Here is a 16,984-nt window from a genome sequence, read left to right as displayed (position 1 = left end):
ACTAGACCAAACATAGTCTATCTGGTAATACTCTTATACTAGACCAAACATAGTCTATCTGGTTATATTTTAACTGTCGGCCATGTGGACTGTTTAGTTGTAAAGTTTAGTCATAGAGAATTTCATAGTTATTTGAGAAAGAAATATGACCATGTCTTTTGTGGGCGTTTCCTCTGAGGACTGACAAAAGGCCCAGTGGTTTGGGACGCATATCTCTGGCCACGCCCACTGCATACACTCCCACAGTAGAGGACAATGGCTGAACATGTCCTGACTCCGACGCATACCTCAGCCCCTATCTTATCCGTCTCAAGCTCTCGCTGACGTCACCCGATGTCACCGGACCGGCTCGCGCCTGTGACATCCTCCATGCCGTCCCACGACCCGTGCTAGACTCGCCAGAGACCGACTCCATTAAGTCCGCCTCATCTCGCCCCTCGCTTTGTTCAGCCTTGACTCATCCCCCTTTCAATGGAAATCGTGCCTCAGTCCTGAGTCTCAGTCATCTGTTATCTAACAAAGGGAGCGCTGAGGTGGAGATTGAGCGTGAGCCGCTGTCCTGTCTTCTCTGTAGAGTCGGAGATTCGGCCCGGCCGACTGCTGACCTGGTGCCAGAAGCAGACGGAGGGGTACCGGAACGTGGCGGTGACGGACCTGACCACCTCCTGGCGGACGGGCACGGCGCTGTGCGCCCTCATCCACCGGTTCAGACCTCAGCTGATGTATGTGGACAGTAAGGCGCTCCCCCCCCTGCCCCATCGCGGGGTCAATCAGAATCGAGGGTCGACCAAAACAAGACGGCGTTACGCAACCCACTGCGAACGACCCCGGGGCCCTGTCTGGTATCTCCCGTAAATCAGGAAGCGCCGGCGACTTCACATCCCTGTGTCACATAGTAACACTTCTATAAATAGACCTCAGGAACGCCCCGTGCTCTCTGGAGACGGGTTTTCTCGCAACACCGGTCTTCAACCTCCTCAGCCACCCTATAATCACGCCGTTGCTCTGACAGGAAGACGTGTTTAATGGGGATTCTGAGCGTGCTTTTCCTGAGCGTCATCATTCACGCTAGTGTTGTGTGCTGTGTGCTGTGTGTGTTGTGTACTGTGTGATGTGTGTGTTGTGTACTGTGTGATGTGTGTGTTGTGTACTGTGTGATGTGTGTGTTGCGCTATCTACAGTACACTAACCCCTAGCTCCCACGCAGGCCTCTCTGTGTGCTGGTAAATATGAGTGGTTACATGTGAATGACTCTTGACCTCTTTTGAGAGCCTGTTTCCTCTCTCTCTCTCTCTCTCTCTCTCTCTCTCTCTCTCTCTCTCTCACTCACACACACACACACACACATACACACACACACACACACACTGAAAGGTGTGATAAGGCAGAGCACACCGTTTTTTCTTTTTTTTTCTTTTGAACACCAGCCCTGAAGAATGCAGGGGGAGAGTTTGGACAGCATAACCATGTATTACATTTCACACGGACTCTTTATCTAGGGCAGTTTGTTATTTCTGTCAAAAGTCTGCGCTGAAATAAGAGCTGGTCTTGAACTGGCTCATGGAATCCATGTTGATAAGCGCCTGGCCTCCTACAGGCCTGCTGCACCTAGAAACCACTTGTTTATGCCCTCAGCATAACCACAACATGATATAATGTTGTTTTCTAGCACCTGTCTCTCACGCCCCCCACTGTCCGTGTGTTCAACAGAGATTTTGATTCGCTCAAAGTGGAGGACCCGATTGAGAACATCCAGCTGGCCTTCGACATCGCAGAGCGGGAGTTCGGGGTGCGGCCGTTCACGTCGGGGAAGCAGCTGGCTGCCGGTCAGGAGGTGGACCAGCAGGGCATGGTCACCTACCTCTCCAAGTTCTACGAGCTGTTCCGCGGCACCCCCCTGCCGGCCTCAGGTAGTCCCAGCTACACCCCCCCCCCCTCCTCAAACCCTCAGGCTCCACAGAAACATCTCTGTCATCCTGGAAGCCCCGCCTCCACTGTGGGCACTGGTCTCTACTCCCTATAAGAACCTCACCCCTCACGTACTAGTGCGTCATACAAGCTCCCTATAAGAACCTCAACCCCTCACGTTCTAGTGCTTCAAACGGGCTCCCTATAAGAACCTCAACCCCTCACGTTCTAGTGTTTCATACGGACTCCCTATAAGAACCTCGACCCCTCACGTTCTAGTGCTTCATACGGGCTCCCTATAAGAACCTCAACCCCTCACGTTCTAGTGCTTCAAACGGGCTCCCTATAAGAACCTCAACCCCTCACGTTCTAGTGTTTCATACGGGCTCCCTATAAGAACCTCAACCCCTCACGTTCTAGTGTTTCATACAGGCTCCCTATAAGAACCTCAACCCCTCACGTTCTAGTGTTTCATACGGGCTCCCTATAAGAACCTCAACCCCTCACGTTCTAGTGTTTCATACAGGCTCCCTATAAGAACCTCAACCCCTCACGTTCTAGTGTTACATATGGACTCCCTATAAGAACCTCGACCCCTCACATTCTAGTGCTTCATACAGGCTCCCTATAAGAACCTCAACCCCTCACGTTCTAGTGTTTCATACAGGCTCCCTATAAGAACCTCAACCCCTCACGTTCTAGTGTTACATATGGACTCCCTATAAGAACCTCAACCCCTCACGTTCTAGTGTTTCATACGGGCCATTTCTTCTACGTGTGGAACTGAACTGTCAGTGTTTTTTTTACCCTCGTTGTTTCTTGGGTGACCCCCCGGTGACCGCCCGCCTTCCTGAGAAGAAACGTGTCTTTCTGAATACAATCTAGCCAGTAAACAAAGAGATTTCATCAGGCACGGGAGGAATGCACATCTGCCCCTGCAGTGCACGTTACTGCCCCTCTGATAGTGGCTCCGGGTTCATCTCTGTTCTGGGTCTGGCTCTGATCTGTCTCAGGTTCTGGTCAGTCTCTGGTCCGTCTCTGGCCAGTCTCTGGTCTGGCTCTGTCCCAGTCTCTGGTCTGGTTCTGGGTCAGGTTCTGGTCAGTCTCTGGTCTGGTTCTGGGTCAGGTTCTGGTCAGTCTCTGGTCTGGCTCTGTCCCAGTCTCTGGTCTGGTTCTGGGTCAGGTTCTGGTCAGTCTCTGGTCTGGTTCTGGGTCAGGTTCTGGTCAGTCTGTGGTCTGGCTCTGTCCCAGTCTCTGGTCTGGTTCTGGGTCAGGTTCTGGTCTAGTTCTGGGTCAGGTTCTGGTCAGTCTCTGGTCTGGTTCTGGGTGTGTATTGCGTGAGCAGAGCTCCCTGTCTCCTCAGCCCTGGAGGAGGACAGCAGCGGTCAGACGGGCAGCAGGCCGAGCCCCAGCGATGCGCTCACCCACGCGGAGGAATGATGCATGATGTTATTTGGTTTAAATTGTGTGCGATCGTCTGATCCAGTCTAGGATTTCCAGTGAAACCTTCCAGGAAAGAGCCCCTTATTTATTAGTGGGCATTTCCCACTTAGAAAAACAGATGCTCTGGACTCCGCCTGGCTCGTTCCAGGGCTGTAATATTAGGTTGCTGTTGAAGGTTAATGTAAAAACACCCTGGCCATCATTTTTATTCGCCATGTGACGGCTGAGCACTATGGAAAAAAAATCCAAGCTCTCATGTGGCCATGTGTTTTCTTACAGATTCTAGAGCAGCAGATGAGAACAATGAGGACTACCCTTCAAGAGCAGGGCGAGGCTTTAACAAGGCGCTGAACTTCACCCTGCCCAGGAAACGGGTACCGAAGGTAACCCCTCTCTCTCAGAGATGACTCGGCACGTTTCACTAAATCCTGCTTAAACGCTCTATGGTTGTGCGTTAGCACATATATTACATAATAGATGACAGCCGATTCTTTTATGGCGTTTATGAGAACCAGGCTGTCCTTTAATACTTGATTTTCATGTTTATTTTGCTCTCAGGCCAGTCTGAGATATTCCTTCATACGGCCTGTGATTCTCTTTCAGGATGACAAGAAGGTAGAAGATACTGACCCCACCTTCAAGAGGAGAAGGAGAGTCTGCAACTACTTGGAAGAGGTGTGGTAACGTACCGCACCATCAGACCACTAATCCCACTTCAGAGAGACACTGGAAGGACCCACGGCCAGATCCATTATCTGTTCCCAGTAAAGCTCACCTGGTCTCGTGTTTTCTGGTCCCAGGCCACCAACTTCTCCAGCCAGGGCGCGTCCTACGTGGCAGAGGGGCCCAAAGAGAACAAGGTGCGCTCCATGGCCACCCAGCTCTTGGCCAAGTTCGAGGAGAGCAACCCCAGCTGCACGCTCCGGAGACAGGTCAGGACCTCCGGGACCCCGTGCCCCCTCCAGGGATGGCCGACTGCACTGCAAAAAACATTCGTTAAAATACAAGAAATTAATACTGAATTTGAGGAGAAATTACTTAATACTAGTGAAATGATCTGTCCATGCAGCAAGATCATTTAACTTGATAAGAAGTCTTAAAATAAGATGGTTCGAGTCTAGGAATAAGATAAAACTAGTAAATAACCTTTAAAACAAGATCATTAATCTCTTATTTCCAAATCTAAGATTTGAAATCTTGGCAAGCGCAGAACAATTTGCAGTGTGGACAGTCCTGTCTCAGCTCGTCCAGACGTAACGTAGAGGTGGAACGGGGGATGTTTTTCCGTTACCCTGAGTCTCGCTGAGTGCTTTTCCCTGTTGTTTCAAGGCAATTCTAGCTATTAATCGCTAGAAAACTTAGCATGTCAATTTCCTTTCCTTTCCTTCCTCGTATGCTGTCTTCCTCTGTGCTAACGCTTTCCTTGGCGTATCTCTGGGACGGGTAATAGACCCGGCCATCTGAGAGTGAGCCTGGGGCTGGGAGGGGCCCCCTGGACATGACCGAGGGCCCCCGCTTCATCAACCTCAGGCCCACACCTCCCACTGAGACACAGGTAGAGGACCTGAGAAGGCCCCGTCAACGCAACACACACACGCACGCACACATAGGTGCACACACACAGACACACAAATACACGCACGCACACACACACACATGCGCACGCACACACAGGCACACATAGGTGCACACACACAGGCACACAAACACACGCACACACACACACACACACACACACACACACACACACACACACACACACACACACACACACAATTATGTACACATACACTCTTAAAACAGTCATCACTGACCTGGAGTGAGACTGTTTAGTCCCTACGGGTTGAGCATGAAAAGCAACCCCCGAACGATAAAGCGAAGCACGGTGTGTAAATCACAGCCTCATGCTCCCCTGCTGTTAAACTAGCGGGTGTGTTTACTGCTCTGCTCGGTGGCGCGGGGCTGTTTTCTCATCAGGCCTGACCCCTGGTCGACTGGGAGCCGCGGCGCCGCTCACGTGCGCTGTGTGTTTCCAGGGCCGGCCTTCAGCCTGCGTCAGACATGCAGCCCAGGACTCGGCTCGGCTCCCGGCCCCACCCCGGGCCCCGCCGCCCCCGCCGGCCCCCAAACCCCGGCTCCCGCCCCTTCTCCAGCCCCGGCTCCCGCCCCAGCCCCTGCTCCAGACCCAGCCCCTGCCCCAACCCCGGCCCCTACCCCATCTCCCGCACCAGCCACCACCCAGTCCAAAGTATGCTCTCAGGAAGCCAAGAAATGCCGATCAGACACATACTCAGACACATGGCCAGTCCCAGTCCCAGTCCCAGTCCCAGTCCCAGTCCCAGTCCCAGTCCCAGTCCCAGTCCCAGTCCCAGTCCCAGTCCCAGTCCCAGTCCCAGTCAGAGAGCGCTGGCCACCCTGGCTTCTCTCCCTCCTGCCACTCGGCCATCCTGGCCATGTCCAGAATGCTCCAACGCCTACAGGAGGTAGAGGATCAGATCACCCAGGTGAACAACTGCTCTCTCTCTCTCTCTCTCTCCCTCTCTCTCTCTCTCTGGCCCTTTCTCTCTATCCATCTGCCTCTTTCTCTGCGGTGAGTGTATTGTCTCTTTCAAGGCTCATGATTGTTACGTTTGTGAATTTAAAAAGGGTCTAGAAAGTGAATGTTTATGTAATTTACCCTGATTATACCGTGCTACATGCGAGGACTGTATAATGTGTAGTCAGCTGGTGGAGTCGCAGTCAGGCGGTGATTATCCAGCCAGACCACAATAGCAGCAGCAGGCCTTCAGCCCTGGCGCAGGCCGGGGAGGACGCAGGCTGCTGATTGGCCAGAATAACCCTCAGAGAAGAGGGCCGCCAAGGCCAAGCTCACGGAACTTCTCCTCACAAACTACTGACAGGGCCTTTTATCAGCCAATAGGGTGCCTCTGTGATGCTGACTAGCCAATGGGCTGCCCCCGTGTGTCAGGTTGGCCAGTGCGCTGCCCTCGCGGCCCTGACCGGGTCTGTCCCGGTCCAGTCGGCCGCTCCAGGAACACACGCCGTGACGAGGGGGGTCATCTCTGCTGGGGTGTGAGACGAGGGTGCCTAATAACAGCTCCCGGTCACCACACAGCAACACTATTGTTCTCCAGCGCACAATGGACACTGAGCTGACCTGCGTAGCTAGCTGCCACGGCGCAGCACCAGAACAAAACCCACTCATCTCGCTCTCCATTACAGCTCTCTGTAATTATATGAGAACTGTGCTTATACAGAGCCATTCATGGGCATGTGAGCGTTCAGGGTTAGGCTTTGAGTTAGGGTTGGAGTGTTTGTGTGGGAGTGTTCAGCTTTGGGTTAGGGTTGGAGTGTGTGTTTGGGAGCGTTCAGCTGGGTCAGGGTTGGAGTGTGTGTGTGGCAGTGTTCAGCTTTGGGTCAGGGTTGGAGTGTGTGTTTGGGAGCGTTCAGCTGGGTTAGGGTTGGAGTGTGTGTGTGGGAGCGTTCAGCTGGGTTAGGGTTGGAGTGTGTGTGTGGGAGCGTTCAGCTTCGGGTCAGGGTTGGAGTGTGTGTGTGGGAGCGTTCAGCTGGGTTAGGGTTGGAGTGTGTGTGTGGGAGCGTTCAGCTGGGTTAGGGTTGGAGTGTGTGTGTGGGAGCGTTCAGCTGGGTTAGGGTTGGAGTGTGTGTGTGGGAGCGTTCAGTTTTGGGTCAGGGTTGGAGTGTGTGTGTGGGAGCGTTCAGCTTCGGGTTAGGGTTGGAGTGTGTGTGTGGGAGTGTTCAGCTTCGGGTCAGGGTTGGAGTGTGTGTGTGGGAGCGTTCAGCTGGGTTAGGGTTGGAGTGTGTGTTTGGGAGCGTTCAGCTTCGGGTCAGGGTTGGAGTGTGTGTGTGTGGGAGCGTTCAGCTTCGGGTCAGGGTTGGAGTGTGTGTGTGTGGGAGCGTTCAGCTTCGGGTCAGGGTTGGAGTGTGTGTGTGTGAGCGTTGGGGGGCGTCCTCACTCTGACAGCTGTCCCCTGTCTCTCTGCCTCACGCTGCCTGGCAGAAGAAAGCCCAGACCCAACACGCTCGAGAGTTTCACAAAAAGAGCGTGAAGGAGAAAGCAGTCCACCTGAGGGCGCTGTTCTCAGGGGACTCCGCCTCCACGCCGCAGGTGACTATCTGACCTCTGACCCCTCCTGCCTGCGTCACCCCTCCCCTACAGTGTGTGTGTGTGTGGGCGGGCGTGTGAGCATGTGTGTGTGTGTGTGTGTGTGAGCATATGTGTGTGTGTGGGCGTGTGAGCATGTGTGTGTGTGGACGTGTGAGCATGTGTGTGTGTGTGTGGGCGTGTGGGCATGTGTGTGTGTGTGTGGGCGTGTGAGCATGTGTGTGTGTGTGGGCGTGTGAGCATGTGTGTGTGTGTGTGTGTGTGTGAGCATGTGTGTGTGTGTGTGTGTGTTGCACATCGTTAGGCATCGGTGCAGCTGCATGTGGTTCATCTCTCCCTTTGTGAGTTGCTCTTCACCTCCATCCTCCCTCAAAGCATGAGACCGTCTCCTCGTTCTGCTCCGCTGTAGTCCAGTGTGAATCAGTCCTTACTCTACTTTTAAGGCAATGTTTCAGGTCTATGACTAACAGAACCTAGCGCTGCTGGTTTTAGCTTATGGAAGGACATACTGTTCTATTTAAGTGATCTTTAATTAACACCTTTACAGTTTTCTGAGTGAGTCAATAATAAGTCGGCGCACGTTGTGGCTTTCGACAAGAGCTTTTTAACGCTACTGCCCCCTGTTAAAACACACAGATGATTAGTTGTCTGAGCAGAAGTCATTAAGTTAAATGGGTTCTCCTTCTTCCATTACGTTATTAAATATCCCCTCCGAGACAGACCTATAGAGGAGCGCACGGGCTGAAAGGCTCTCTCTCTCTCTCTCTCGTCCTCCCCCCCTCTCCCTCTCCCCCTCTTCCTCCCTCTCCCCCCCTCTCCCTCTCTCCCCCTCTTCCTCCCTCCCCCCCCCCCCTCTCCCTCTCTTCCTCCCTCTCCCCCTCTCTCTCTCTCCCCCTCTTCCTCCCTCCCCCTCTCCCCCCCTCCCTCTCTCTCTCCCTCTCTCCCCCTCTCCCCCCTCTCCCTCTCTCCCTCTCTCTCCCTCTCTTCCTCCCTCTCTCCCCCTCTCTCCCCCTCTCCCTCCCTCTCTCCCCCTCTCTCCCCCTCTCTCTCTCTCCCCCTCTTCCTCCCTCCCCCTCTCCCCCCCTCCCTCTCTCTCTCCCTCTCTCCCCCTCTCCCCCCTCTCCCTCTCTCCCTCTCCCTCTCCCTCTCTCTCCCTCTCCCCCTCTCTCCCCCTCTCCCTCTCCCCCCCTCTCCCTCTCTCCGAGCGTGAGTGGACAGTGCTGGTGAATCACTTACGGTGTGCTCAGGCTCTGGGGGCCGTGGTTCAGACGTTGTGCTGAAAGGTAGAGTAGTTTCCCTCGTCCTCTCACCGGGAGGGTTGACTGTCTTATTGTCCGCGGGAGGAATAGTCATCAGACGAGGCGTCCAGCGCTACAGCGGGATCAGACCGCACGTTTCCACAACTAAAAAAGCGATGTGTATTTTCCCCATTCAGAGGAACAAATGCACCTTATACTGTATTATTGAGTTGCTGTCAGAATGGAGGTAAGATGCTGGAAGGCTTTGACAGGAGAGTGCAGGGGAAACCAGGTGGGATAGGCTTTTGCTAAACTCCGTCATCTACTGTAGGCATAGATGGATTATGAAATGATGGGCCCCTGGGCACAGGCACGTAAAGCCCCCCCCCCAGGCCACCCTCCCACCTATTTAATTTATCGCTTTTTTGAATTTGGACAAGCCTGCCTGCTCTCATCTACAGTAATCTGGTACAGTAACTAATCCTCATGGTGTCTCTCTTTGAACCACTCTCTCCCACTCTTTGACTCCACATCTACCTAAACTGGTGTTCCCCATTTCCACCCTGTTTTCTCGTGGTATTCCAACATGGATGTGCTCTGGACAGGCCACTCCCTCTGAACAGGCCACTCCCTCTGAACAGGCCACTCCCCCTGCTTTGATCCCATCATCACCACCACCACCATCACCACCTCCTCCCTCTCCTAAAATCACTCTTCGATCAAACTTCACTCCTCCATCCTTCTCACCCCCTCATCCCACTCCCTCATCCTCAACTTCATCCTCTCCCTCATCCGCTCTGCTCCACCAGCAGGTAAAATCGTCCCCCTCCAATCCTGTCTGTGTCTGTATGCTTCTGTGTGTCTCACTGGCTGTCTCCCTTTTTATAAAAGAGATACACTATTAAGATTACTACACTATGCATGTTTTTAACTTTTTATTCAATTAACCTTTCTTCTTCTCTTTCTTCTAACCACCCCTGCTTTGTGGACAGTCACAGACCAGTAAATATCAGGGACTCGATATGCAGCTTAGTAAAAAGCCAGCGCTCAGAGCGCCCCTGAATCAGTCACATGTGGTGAGTGTTCCCTTGTGTGCTTCCAAACCAGAGCTATTTATGGACGGAGTTCCTAACAGAAACCTAAAATATGTCCTGTCTGTCTGAGTCTAAAACATGATGTAATCACGCTATAATTATAGATCTTTTAGATGGTAGTTATAACATCTAATCTTTTTGTTCTTTGCCTATAATTGCATCTGTCTTTAATTGCATGCGACTCACCGTTGTGGTGTTAATAACGTCACAGTGATGTTGCTATTTCAGTGCAATAGCAGTGACCCCACATATGTTTCCCTGAGCCGATACACGGCCATGCTCCAGCCCAAGAAGGAGCCTGTTGTTATTCCTCTCAAACAGGTATTGTTCCTCACACGCCTGCCTAAGTAACATGTCCTACCCTCTTAACGGCCCAGGACACACATAGACCCAGCCTTGCATGCTAGGAGCCTGGGGGCCATGTGTTCAGCGCTCTCTGGGGCTCCGCTGCTGTAGCTGCCGGCGTTCCTCTCCCCCTCAGAGGGGGCGTGTCTGTGGCGCTGCCCGTTGTGGGTTAGCGACGGACGCCACCCCTCCCTCCCTCAGCGTTGGCCGTCAGCGGTGAGCGTGCTGCCTGATCGGGAGCCTCCAGACGGACCCACACTGACCGGCCGGAATGAGAGGACATTCCTCACAATCCTCTCCTCGTCCCCGGGCAAGATGTGGGAGCCGGGGCTCGTACTTCCATGAGAGAACTTCACTCGTTTTCCGACAGAGCTTGCCCCTCCCCTGTCAAAACATTCATTTAATACGCATGAATACTTATATTTATAGGGGAAATCGAGTCATGTGTTAAATGAAGTCTTTCTTCAAAATTCCGGGTCGCATTGTTTTGAGTGCCACAAGCAAAGTGTTATCCCTCGGTCTCTTCACTGTTTGACCTGTCACTGCTCTTCCTACCTGTCCTCCATTAAGATGGACGACCGCCCTGTTCTCAACTGTCGTCTGTTCTTCTCTGTCTCCCCTTCTTCCTCCCTGTCTTCCCCCCGTCTCTTCCCGTGTGATGGCTGTAGCAGCGGACGGTAGGGAAGGTGTCCCTGGCCCTAGCGGCCAGGGCTGAGACTCTGGGCGGTCTCTATTACCCCGACCACGGGCCTCCAGCCTTGCTCTCCTCACCCCTCTGCTCTCCCCGCTCCTCGCCGGTAAGCGAGCCCGTCTCAGGTGTGGAGTCTCTCTGTCTGAGAGAGCCTGACCAAACAGTGACCAAACAGCCGTCTTTATCAGGGTGGTGCCGATGCACTATGGACTTTGGCCCCGCTTGTAGCTTTAAAGGAGTAGTAAAGGGAAATGCATGTTTAGCCCTGTTTTAAGGTTACTTATGATCATATACAATGGTTCAGATCAAAACGTTGACAAAGCTAGCACTTTTGAGAAAGTTGATAATTGCTCTACCACCGTTTTGGTCAAACAATGGATGTGGGTGGGCACCTTGAAAAAACATTCACGTCACGTCACCTCTCGTGTCCAAATGACACAACTTTTTCCTCCTACTACTTTGTAGATTACAAGTGTGACGGTTTTGTACTTTACTTTCGCTGAGTATTTTAATGATTTAATCATTGTGGGCTGATTTCATCATTGCTTAGGCTTGTGTGTGCAGCTGTTATAACTCATTTTATATAATCTATGTTGTACCTCGGTAAACTAGATGGCTGATAGTGGCCTAGTAAAATCAATCAGAAACTCAAAAAAGTCAGGATTATGCAACCTGTGTGATTGAGTCATTTAAGTAGGCTAAAGACACTGCTCTGACAACTGCATTGTTACCTGTTGAGATTGTGCAAGGCATATATACAACAAAATTAATGTTCCACTTCCAGTGTGAAGTAATTGGTAGCTTGATTAATAAATGTATTTGATTTTGAAATAGTAGCCGTATGTTGTTATTTCGGTTGTAGGCCTATGTTGTTATTTTTATGGGTTTTCAATTTTTAAGATAAGATATGACTTAAATGAGAGGTGAATTAAAACCTGGCCAATGTTCAGTGACAAGTGACAGAAGGGCAGCAGGGGAGGTGGGGGGGGGGGGGGGGGCACCAGGGGGCGGTAGATCTGGTTGAGCTGGTCATTTTAAAAGTAGCTCACAAGCCAAAGAAGTGTGGGCAGCCCTGCCTTAACCCTTTGACCTCTATACCGCTGGGATCAGATGAGGCAGAGAGATGGACAGTCAGGAGGAGAGTTGGGCTTCACAAGAAAAACAACAACCATCAAACGGACTTGGTGGCAGATGTGATCACTGATGAACCTTTCCTTGACAACGTTCAGCTCATGGTGGTGGTTTCGTCCTCCCCACAGTGTTGCCGCTGGGTAGTCTGGGTAGCCCTGTTTTCATACCCACATGGTGGAACAGCCCTGCTCTGTCATTATCATCCTGACTGTCATGACTGTACGCTGAACTCTAGCTGTTCTCCATTTCCCAGGGTTCCTTGCGCAGGGAGTTCCCCCAGTCTGGTGACAAGTGTCACTCCTGTGAGCGGCGCGTTTACGTGGTGGAGCGGATCTCTGCCGAGGGACTCTATTTCCACAGGGAGTGCTTTCGCTGTGACACCTGTAGCTCCGCCCTGCGCCAGGGAGGCCACGCCTTCGATTCTGAGCAGGGTATGTGTTCAAAACACCCGCCGGTCTTGATGTTAATCAGTTGAACGTGTTCAAGATAACTTGTTATCACTGTCACTCGTTGTTTAGGCTTGTATGTGCGTTGTGTATTATACCAAATACTGTAGAACAAGCATCACACTCTTAGCTCTAAGTAGCTTTTTCTGAAATATCACCTTGTCATTTTGTTATGTCAGGAAAGCTGTACTGCAAACTACATTTCACTCAACGCAAAAATGGGATGAAGGACCAGAAGACGTTCAGTCTACACTCGGTAACTGTCCTCTCTCAGTCAATCAGGACACTATTGTAAATAAGAATTTGTTGTTAACGACTTACCTGGTTAAATAACGGTTAAATAAATGTTAAATAAATGTTAAAAATTAAATCAACCATGGTTATCATCCAATTCTGAATGGTGGTTCATTTTCTATAGGCTCTCTTATTGAATATATTTTATACCCCCCCCCACACACTCTCTCTCTCTCACTCCCCCCCTCTCCCCTCCCTCTCAGAGTCAGAACGGAGCGGCGGTGCAGGAGGGCTCTAGGACCCAGACAGCCAACGGAGCGGCCCTCCACCAATCACCGGGTGGCTCACAGAGCCAATCAGCAGGTAGCCTGAGCTGGGCCCTGAGGAGGAGCCTGAGCTGGCCTCTGAGTGTGACCCGGGCCGTGTGTGACGCCCCCCGACGTCTGTCCGTCTGGCTGCATGGCAAAGCCGGGGCCCTGGGGGCCCACATGAGGGCCAACGCCCAGGACTACGCCTTCCTGTACGAGCTGCTGAGCCTGGGCCTGCCCCTGCTGCTCTCCCTCCAGGAGGTGCTGCTGGAGATGTACTCCGAGGTCGGGACCGAGCCGCTGGCCCTCCAGCCTGTTCTACTGTGGCTGGAGGAGCACCTAGGCCACAGGCTCGTCTAGACGTCAGACCAGAGAGCCTGTCTAACCCCTGACCTTTAACCCCCGACCCCTAACCCATGTGCAATAGGAGCTGTGGCCCGGCGGAACGTTTTACTGGCATGTCCTGCCACGTGTGTCTCGTCATATGATGGCAGGCTACCGTTTGACTACGTGCAAAAGCACCTTGTTCATATTTATGTTGCTCCCACCAAAGAGAAGATAGACGCATCCGATAGGAGGTCCTGTAGGCTACTGTCATGGTCCCTGAGTGGTCAGTATACAGTACTAGTCAGACTGCTGAAATCATCCAATCTATATTGCTGTAGAGTTGAGTCTGTTATTAACTGGCTTGGATTAAATCAAGCCAGTTTTTACATGGCTTAACTCAGCTTATGACTCATTTCTGAATGACTGAGAAAAGGCTGACCTGAAGCACTTTAACCTGTAATGGAGCTGCCTGGTCCTGTGTGACGCCTGGTGTGATTGAGATAATGGCCGTCTGCTCCAGGTTGGGTTACGGCCAGTAGTGCTTCAACCTGTGCTGATGCAGCAGGTTCACTAACACCTACTGAACCCGACCCAGTCAGCTGTGACCCGGCTCGGGCCCGGGCCTGTTCAGGGTCAGTACACCACATGAACCTGGGCTTCTCTCTCTCTGGGTGAACGTTTACATGTTCAAAAACTGGTTTTATAATTCCATGACTGTAGTGTTATTGTTTCCACTACACATTATTATTATTATTATTATTATTATTATTATTATTATTATTATTATGATACCTTTATTTGTATGGTTTTATTTGATTTTTCTTTGCTGTGGCTGTGTTTACTTGTCAAAATTATGGAGTTTTATGCTGAGTCTTGCTGCCCTCTGCTGTCTAGTCTGGAAGACTCCTACTGTAATTGAACTCCCATACAGTATGAGGTGGACCAGGGCCGATGAGGTGGACCAGGGACAAGGACTTGTCCTGGGAACATGACGCAAACCAAACAAACATGTATTATAGTTTAAACTAAAGGGTCTTTTTTATTATTTTTTAGAAACATTCAAATCATGGGATGTTTTTTGTTGCCCCATGTGTTTTTCAGAGATTTTGGGAGACATGGTTAAAAGACTGGCTTGTGTGCTATGGTGTGTGTGTGTGCTCACCTCTGATTCTCCTGTGTTGATAACCTTGTTTAGAAATAATATCGTCAAAGTAACCTTGACCAAGTGTAAACAAACCTGTGATTTGACGTCAGCTTGTTTCACGTGTTCAAATTCAAAACATGAACAGAGAAATGTGAAAGCACTTTACAGAGTCCAGTTCATTATCCCTCTAACTGGCGTAGGTTGAGCTATGTCCAGTTTATTGGATGCAATACATACAGTTACCTGCTAAGTCCTCAGAATTGACCAGTAGGAAGACTAAAGTCTTTATCAGTAGGAAGACTAAAGTCTTTATCAGTAGGAAGACTAAAGTCTTTATCAGTAGGAAGACTAAAGTCTTTATCAGTAGGAAGACTAAAGTCTTTATCAGGAGGAAGACTAAAGTCTTTATCAGTAGGAAGACTAAAGTCTTTATCAGTAGGAAGACTAAAGTCTTTATCAGTAGGAAGACTAAAGTCTTTATCAGTAGGAAAACTAAAGTCTTTCAGGGATTGTAGTCATGTGAGCCGGTCTAAATTGTCAGTAGTGCTTTGTCCATCCCTGTTAGCGTCCCTACAGTATTAGTAGATAAAAGCATATTCTACTGCTGTTCAAGAAACATTACAGGTTAAAGACCACCAAGATAAATGATTCCAATGAATCCAATTCTGATATATTATTAATTTTACAAATGGTTCCTGATAAATGAAACTTTTCTTTGTACAGGTACCTGTAGGTCTTATATAACACACTGATCATTTCACATGTACAGAACCTTTTAACAGTATTTTCTCTGTTCTGTCTGTTCCTTCTATCTAACACATTTCCTTTCTTTTATCTCTTTCCTGATTCATTTGAAGCCTTTTTACCAGTTTCCGATGCTGAGCCTTCTGATTGGTTAGGAGACATGACCTTCTGAAGGTGATCACCTGCATGGTCACCGGGTCTTGTGAGCGTTGTTGTGGTCTGGTTGTCTAAACCACTTGGTCAGATTTGCAACCATAACTGACTTTTTGTGTTCACACTTCCAGATAGGGACCTACTCTATTTACTAACGCCTGTGTCATGTGCACCTTCAACAAAGGCGTCATATTTAGATTCTGTTTCCTCCTAGGGTAGAGAGAGGTTGACACATACATTTGTAGTAATATGTTGTATGTTGTACAAATTCTCTTTCCCTCAGGCACTTGTTTGTGAATGTCAGCGTGACTAATCAGACCCTGTGGTGTTTGCCTCTGAGCCTCCTAACACGCATGTAGAGTGTGGATACCTTTCATGAAAAGCTTTCTCTGCCTTTCTTCTGTCTTTTGCTCTCTAGCCCTCTGTTTTTCTCTCTTCCACCCAGAAACCGCCATCCAAAGTTTCCCTTGACCCACACAAACAGAGGCGACTGTCCCTACATTCAGTAGCGTACTGTAACAGGCTCAAAACTCCTAGTCTTGTTAACTAAACAATGAACTATGGGACTTTGCAGGTAACCTGTCATCCACATACAATACTGTATGGAGTTTCTGTTTTGCTTTATATACAGTATGACCTAAAGCAATAACTGTGAAATAAACTGAACTTTGTGATTTGCCATCCAGAGTCTTGTTATTTACCATTTACCATAACATCTTGCTTGATGAACTACTAACTTGCCTTAGAAAATAGATTTACAAGAACATTTAATGATACTATAATGGTATGTAATGGGGTTTAATGGCAAGTCTTTGTGTGTTTAGTCTTCTATTGTCCTGAGTGAAAGGGTGTGTAGGCGTACTACTGACCTGTCTCAGTCTCAGGGCTGAGGGATCAGCAGACAGGATGTGTTCGATGAAGACTTCCTGCTCCTCTCACTTTCCAGACTGAGGGATGAGGTCACAGACGTCATGTCCGACCACGGATCCCAGTGGACTTCTACCACACAGAGAGTTACCGTAGCTAGGCTAGGCCGTCTGCTCTGTGAATGGTCATGAAAGCATCTCACATACCTTGGTTGATTCATCACCCTGGAATGTCCACTCCTCTGCTGAGATCTACCTGAAGAGGAAAATGGACTGCATTATTGTGTGGGTGGCTACAAAGTTATGCACCTAAGAGCCAAGCCATTTTTATGAAGCAAACCCTTCTTCTTCTAAGGACTGGAGAGCTGCTTCACAGCTTTCACATACAGAATAGCACTTTCTAATGAAAGGGCTGTACGCTACCACAACGAAAATCTATCCTTGGCTTTCTGATCATCAGGGTGTGTGAGCCACGCCCAGGAATCCCACCTTTCCAGCCACGCCCCGTATCCATTAATAAAAGCCACCAAATACTCTCAACGCACCAGTGTTTCACATCACCTGCTGAAAGATGAACGCAAACGCAAACAAGCTTGACATTTATTTGGAAACAGCAAGCAAACATAACCTGTTTTGATGGCATTAGTTTTCAGAACTGGTCCGTTGATATAGGCTAGGCTATGTTTGCCCATGTTACCTAATTTCGCATAGACAGCTAGACTTCCAAGGCTCGATTTGAATTTTTAATTTTATTTTATTTAAGTGTCATGCCTAGGTACTGTCGTGCTA

At 50.0% G+C, this 16,984-nt stretch overlaps 1 protein-coding gene across 1 annotated transcript in view; it reads left to right on the top strand.

Moving 5' to 3' along the window:
• mical2a (microtubule associated monooxygenase, calponin and LIM domain containing 2a) overlaps nt 1-15,922 on the top strand; it is a 45,912-nt gene extending 29,990 nt beyond the window's left edge. Inside the window, exons 12-19 of the mRNA XM_084436963.1 lie at nt 575-722; nt 1,711-1,910; nt 3,631-3,734; nt 3,955-4,026; nt 4,152-4,283; nt 12,227-12,404; nt 12,599-12,675; nt 12,917-15,922. Coding sequence (XP_084293089.1) covers nt 575-722; nt 1,711-1,910; nt 3,631-3,734; nt 3,955-4,026; nt 4,152-4,283; nt 12,227-12,404; nt 12,599-12,675; nt 12,917-13,321 — 1,316 coding nt within the window. The 3' untranslated portion in view covers nt 13,322-15,922. The remainder of the gene's footprint in view (nt 1-574; nt 723-1,710; nt 1,911-3,630; nt 3,735-3,954; nt 4,027-4,151; nt 4,284-12,226; nt 12,405-12,598; nt 12,676-12,916) is intronic.
• Nucleotides 15,923-16,984: the final 1,062 nt, after the last annotated feature.

The sequence above is a fragment of the Borostomias antarcticus genome (assembly GCF_949987555.1).
Source record: "Borostomias antarcticus genome assembly, chromosome: 4".
Taxonomy (NCBI): domain Eukaryota; kingdom Metazoa; phylum Chordata; class Actinopteri; order Stomiiformes; family Stomiidae; genus Borostomias; species Borostomias antarcticus.
Note: the sequence above shows the minus strand (reverse complement) of the source record. Positions and strands in the feature narration are given on the sequence as shown.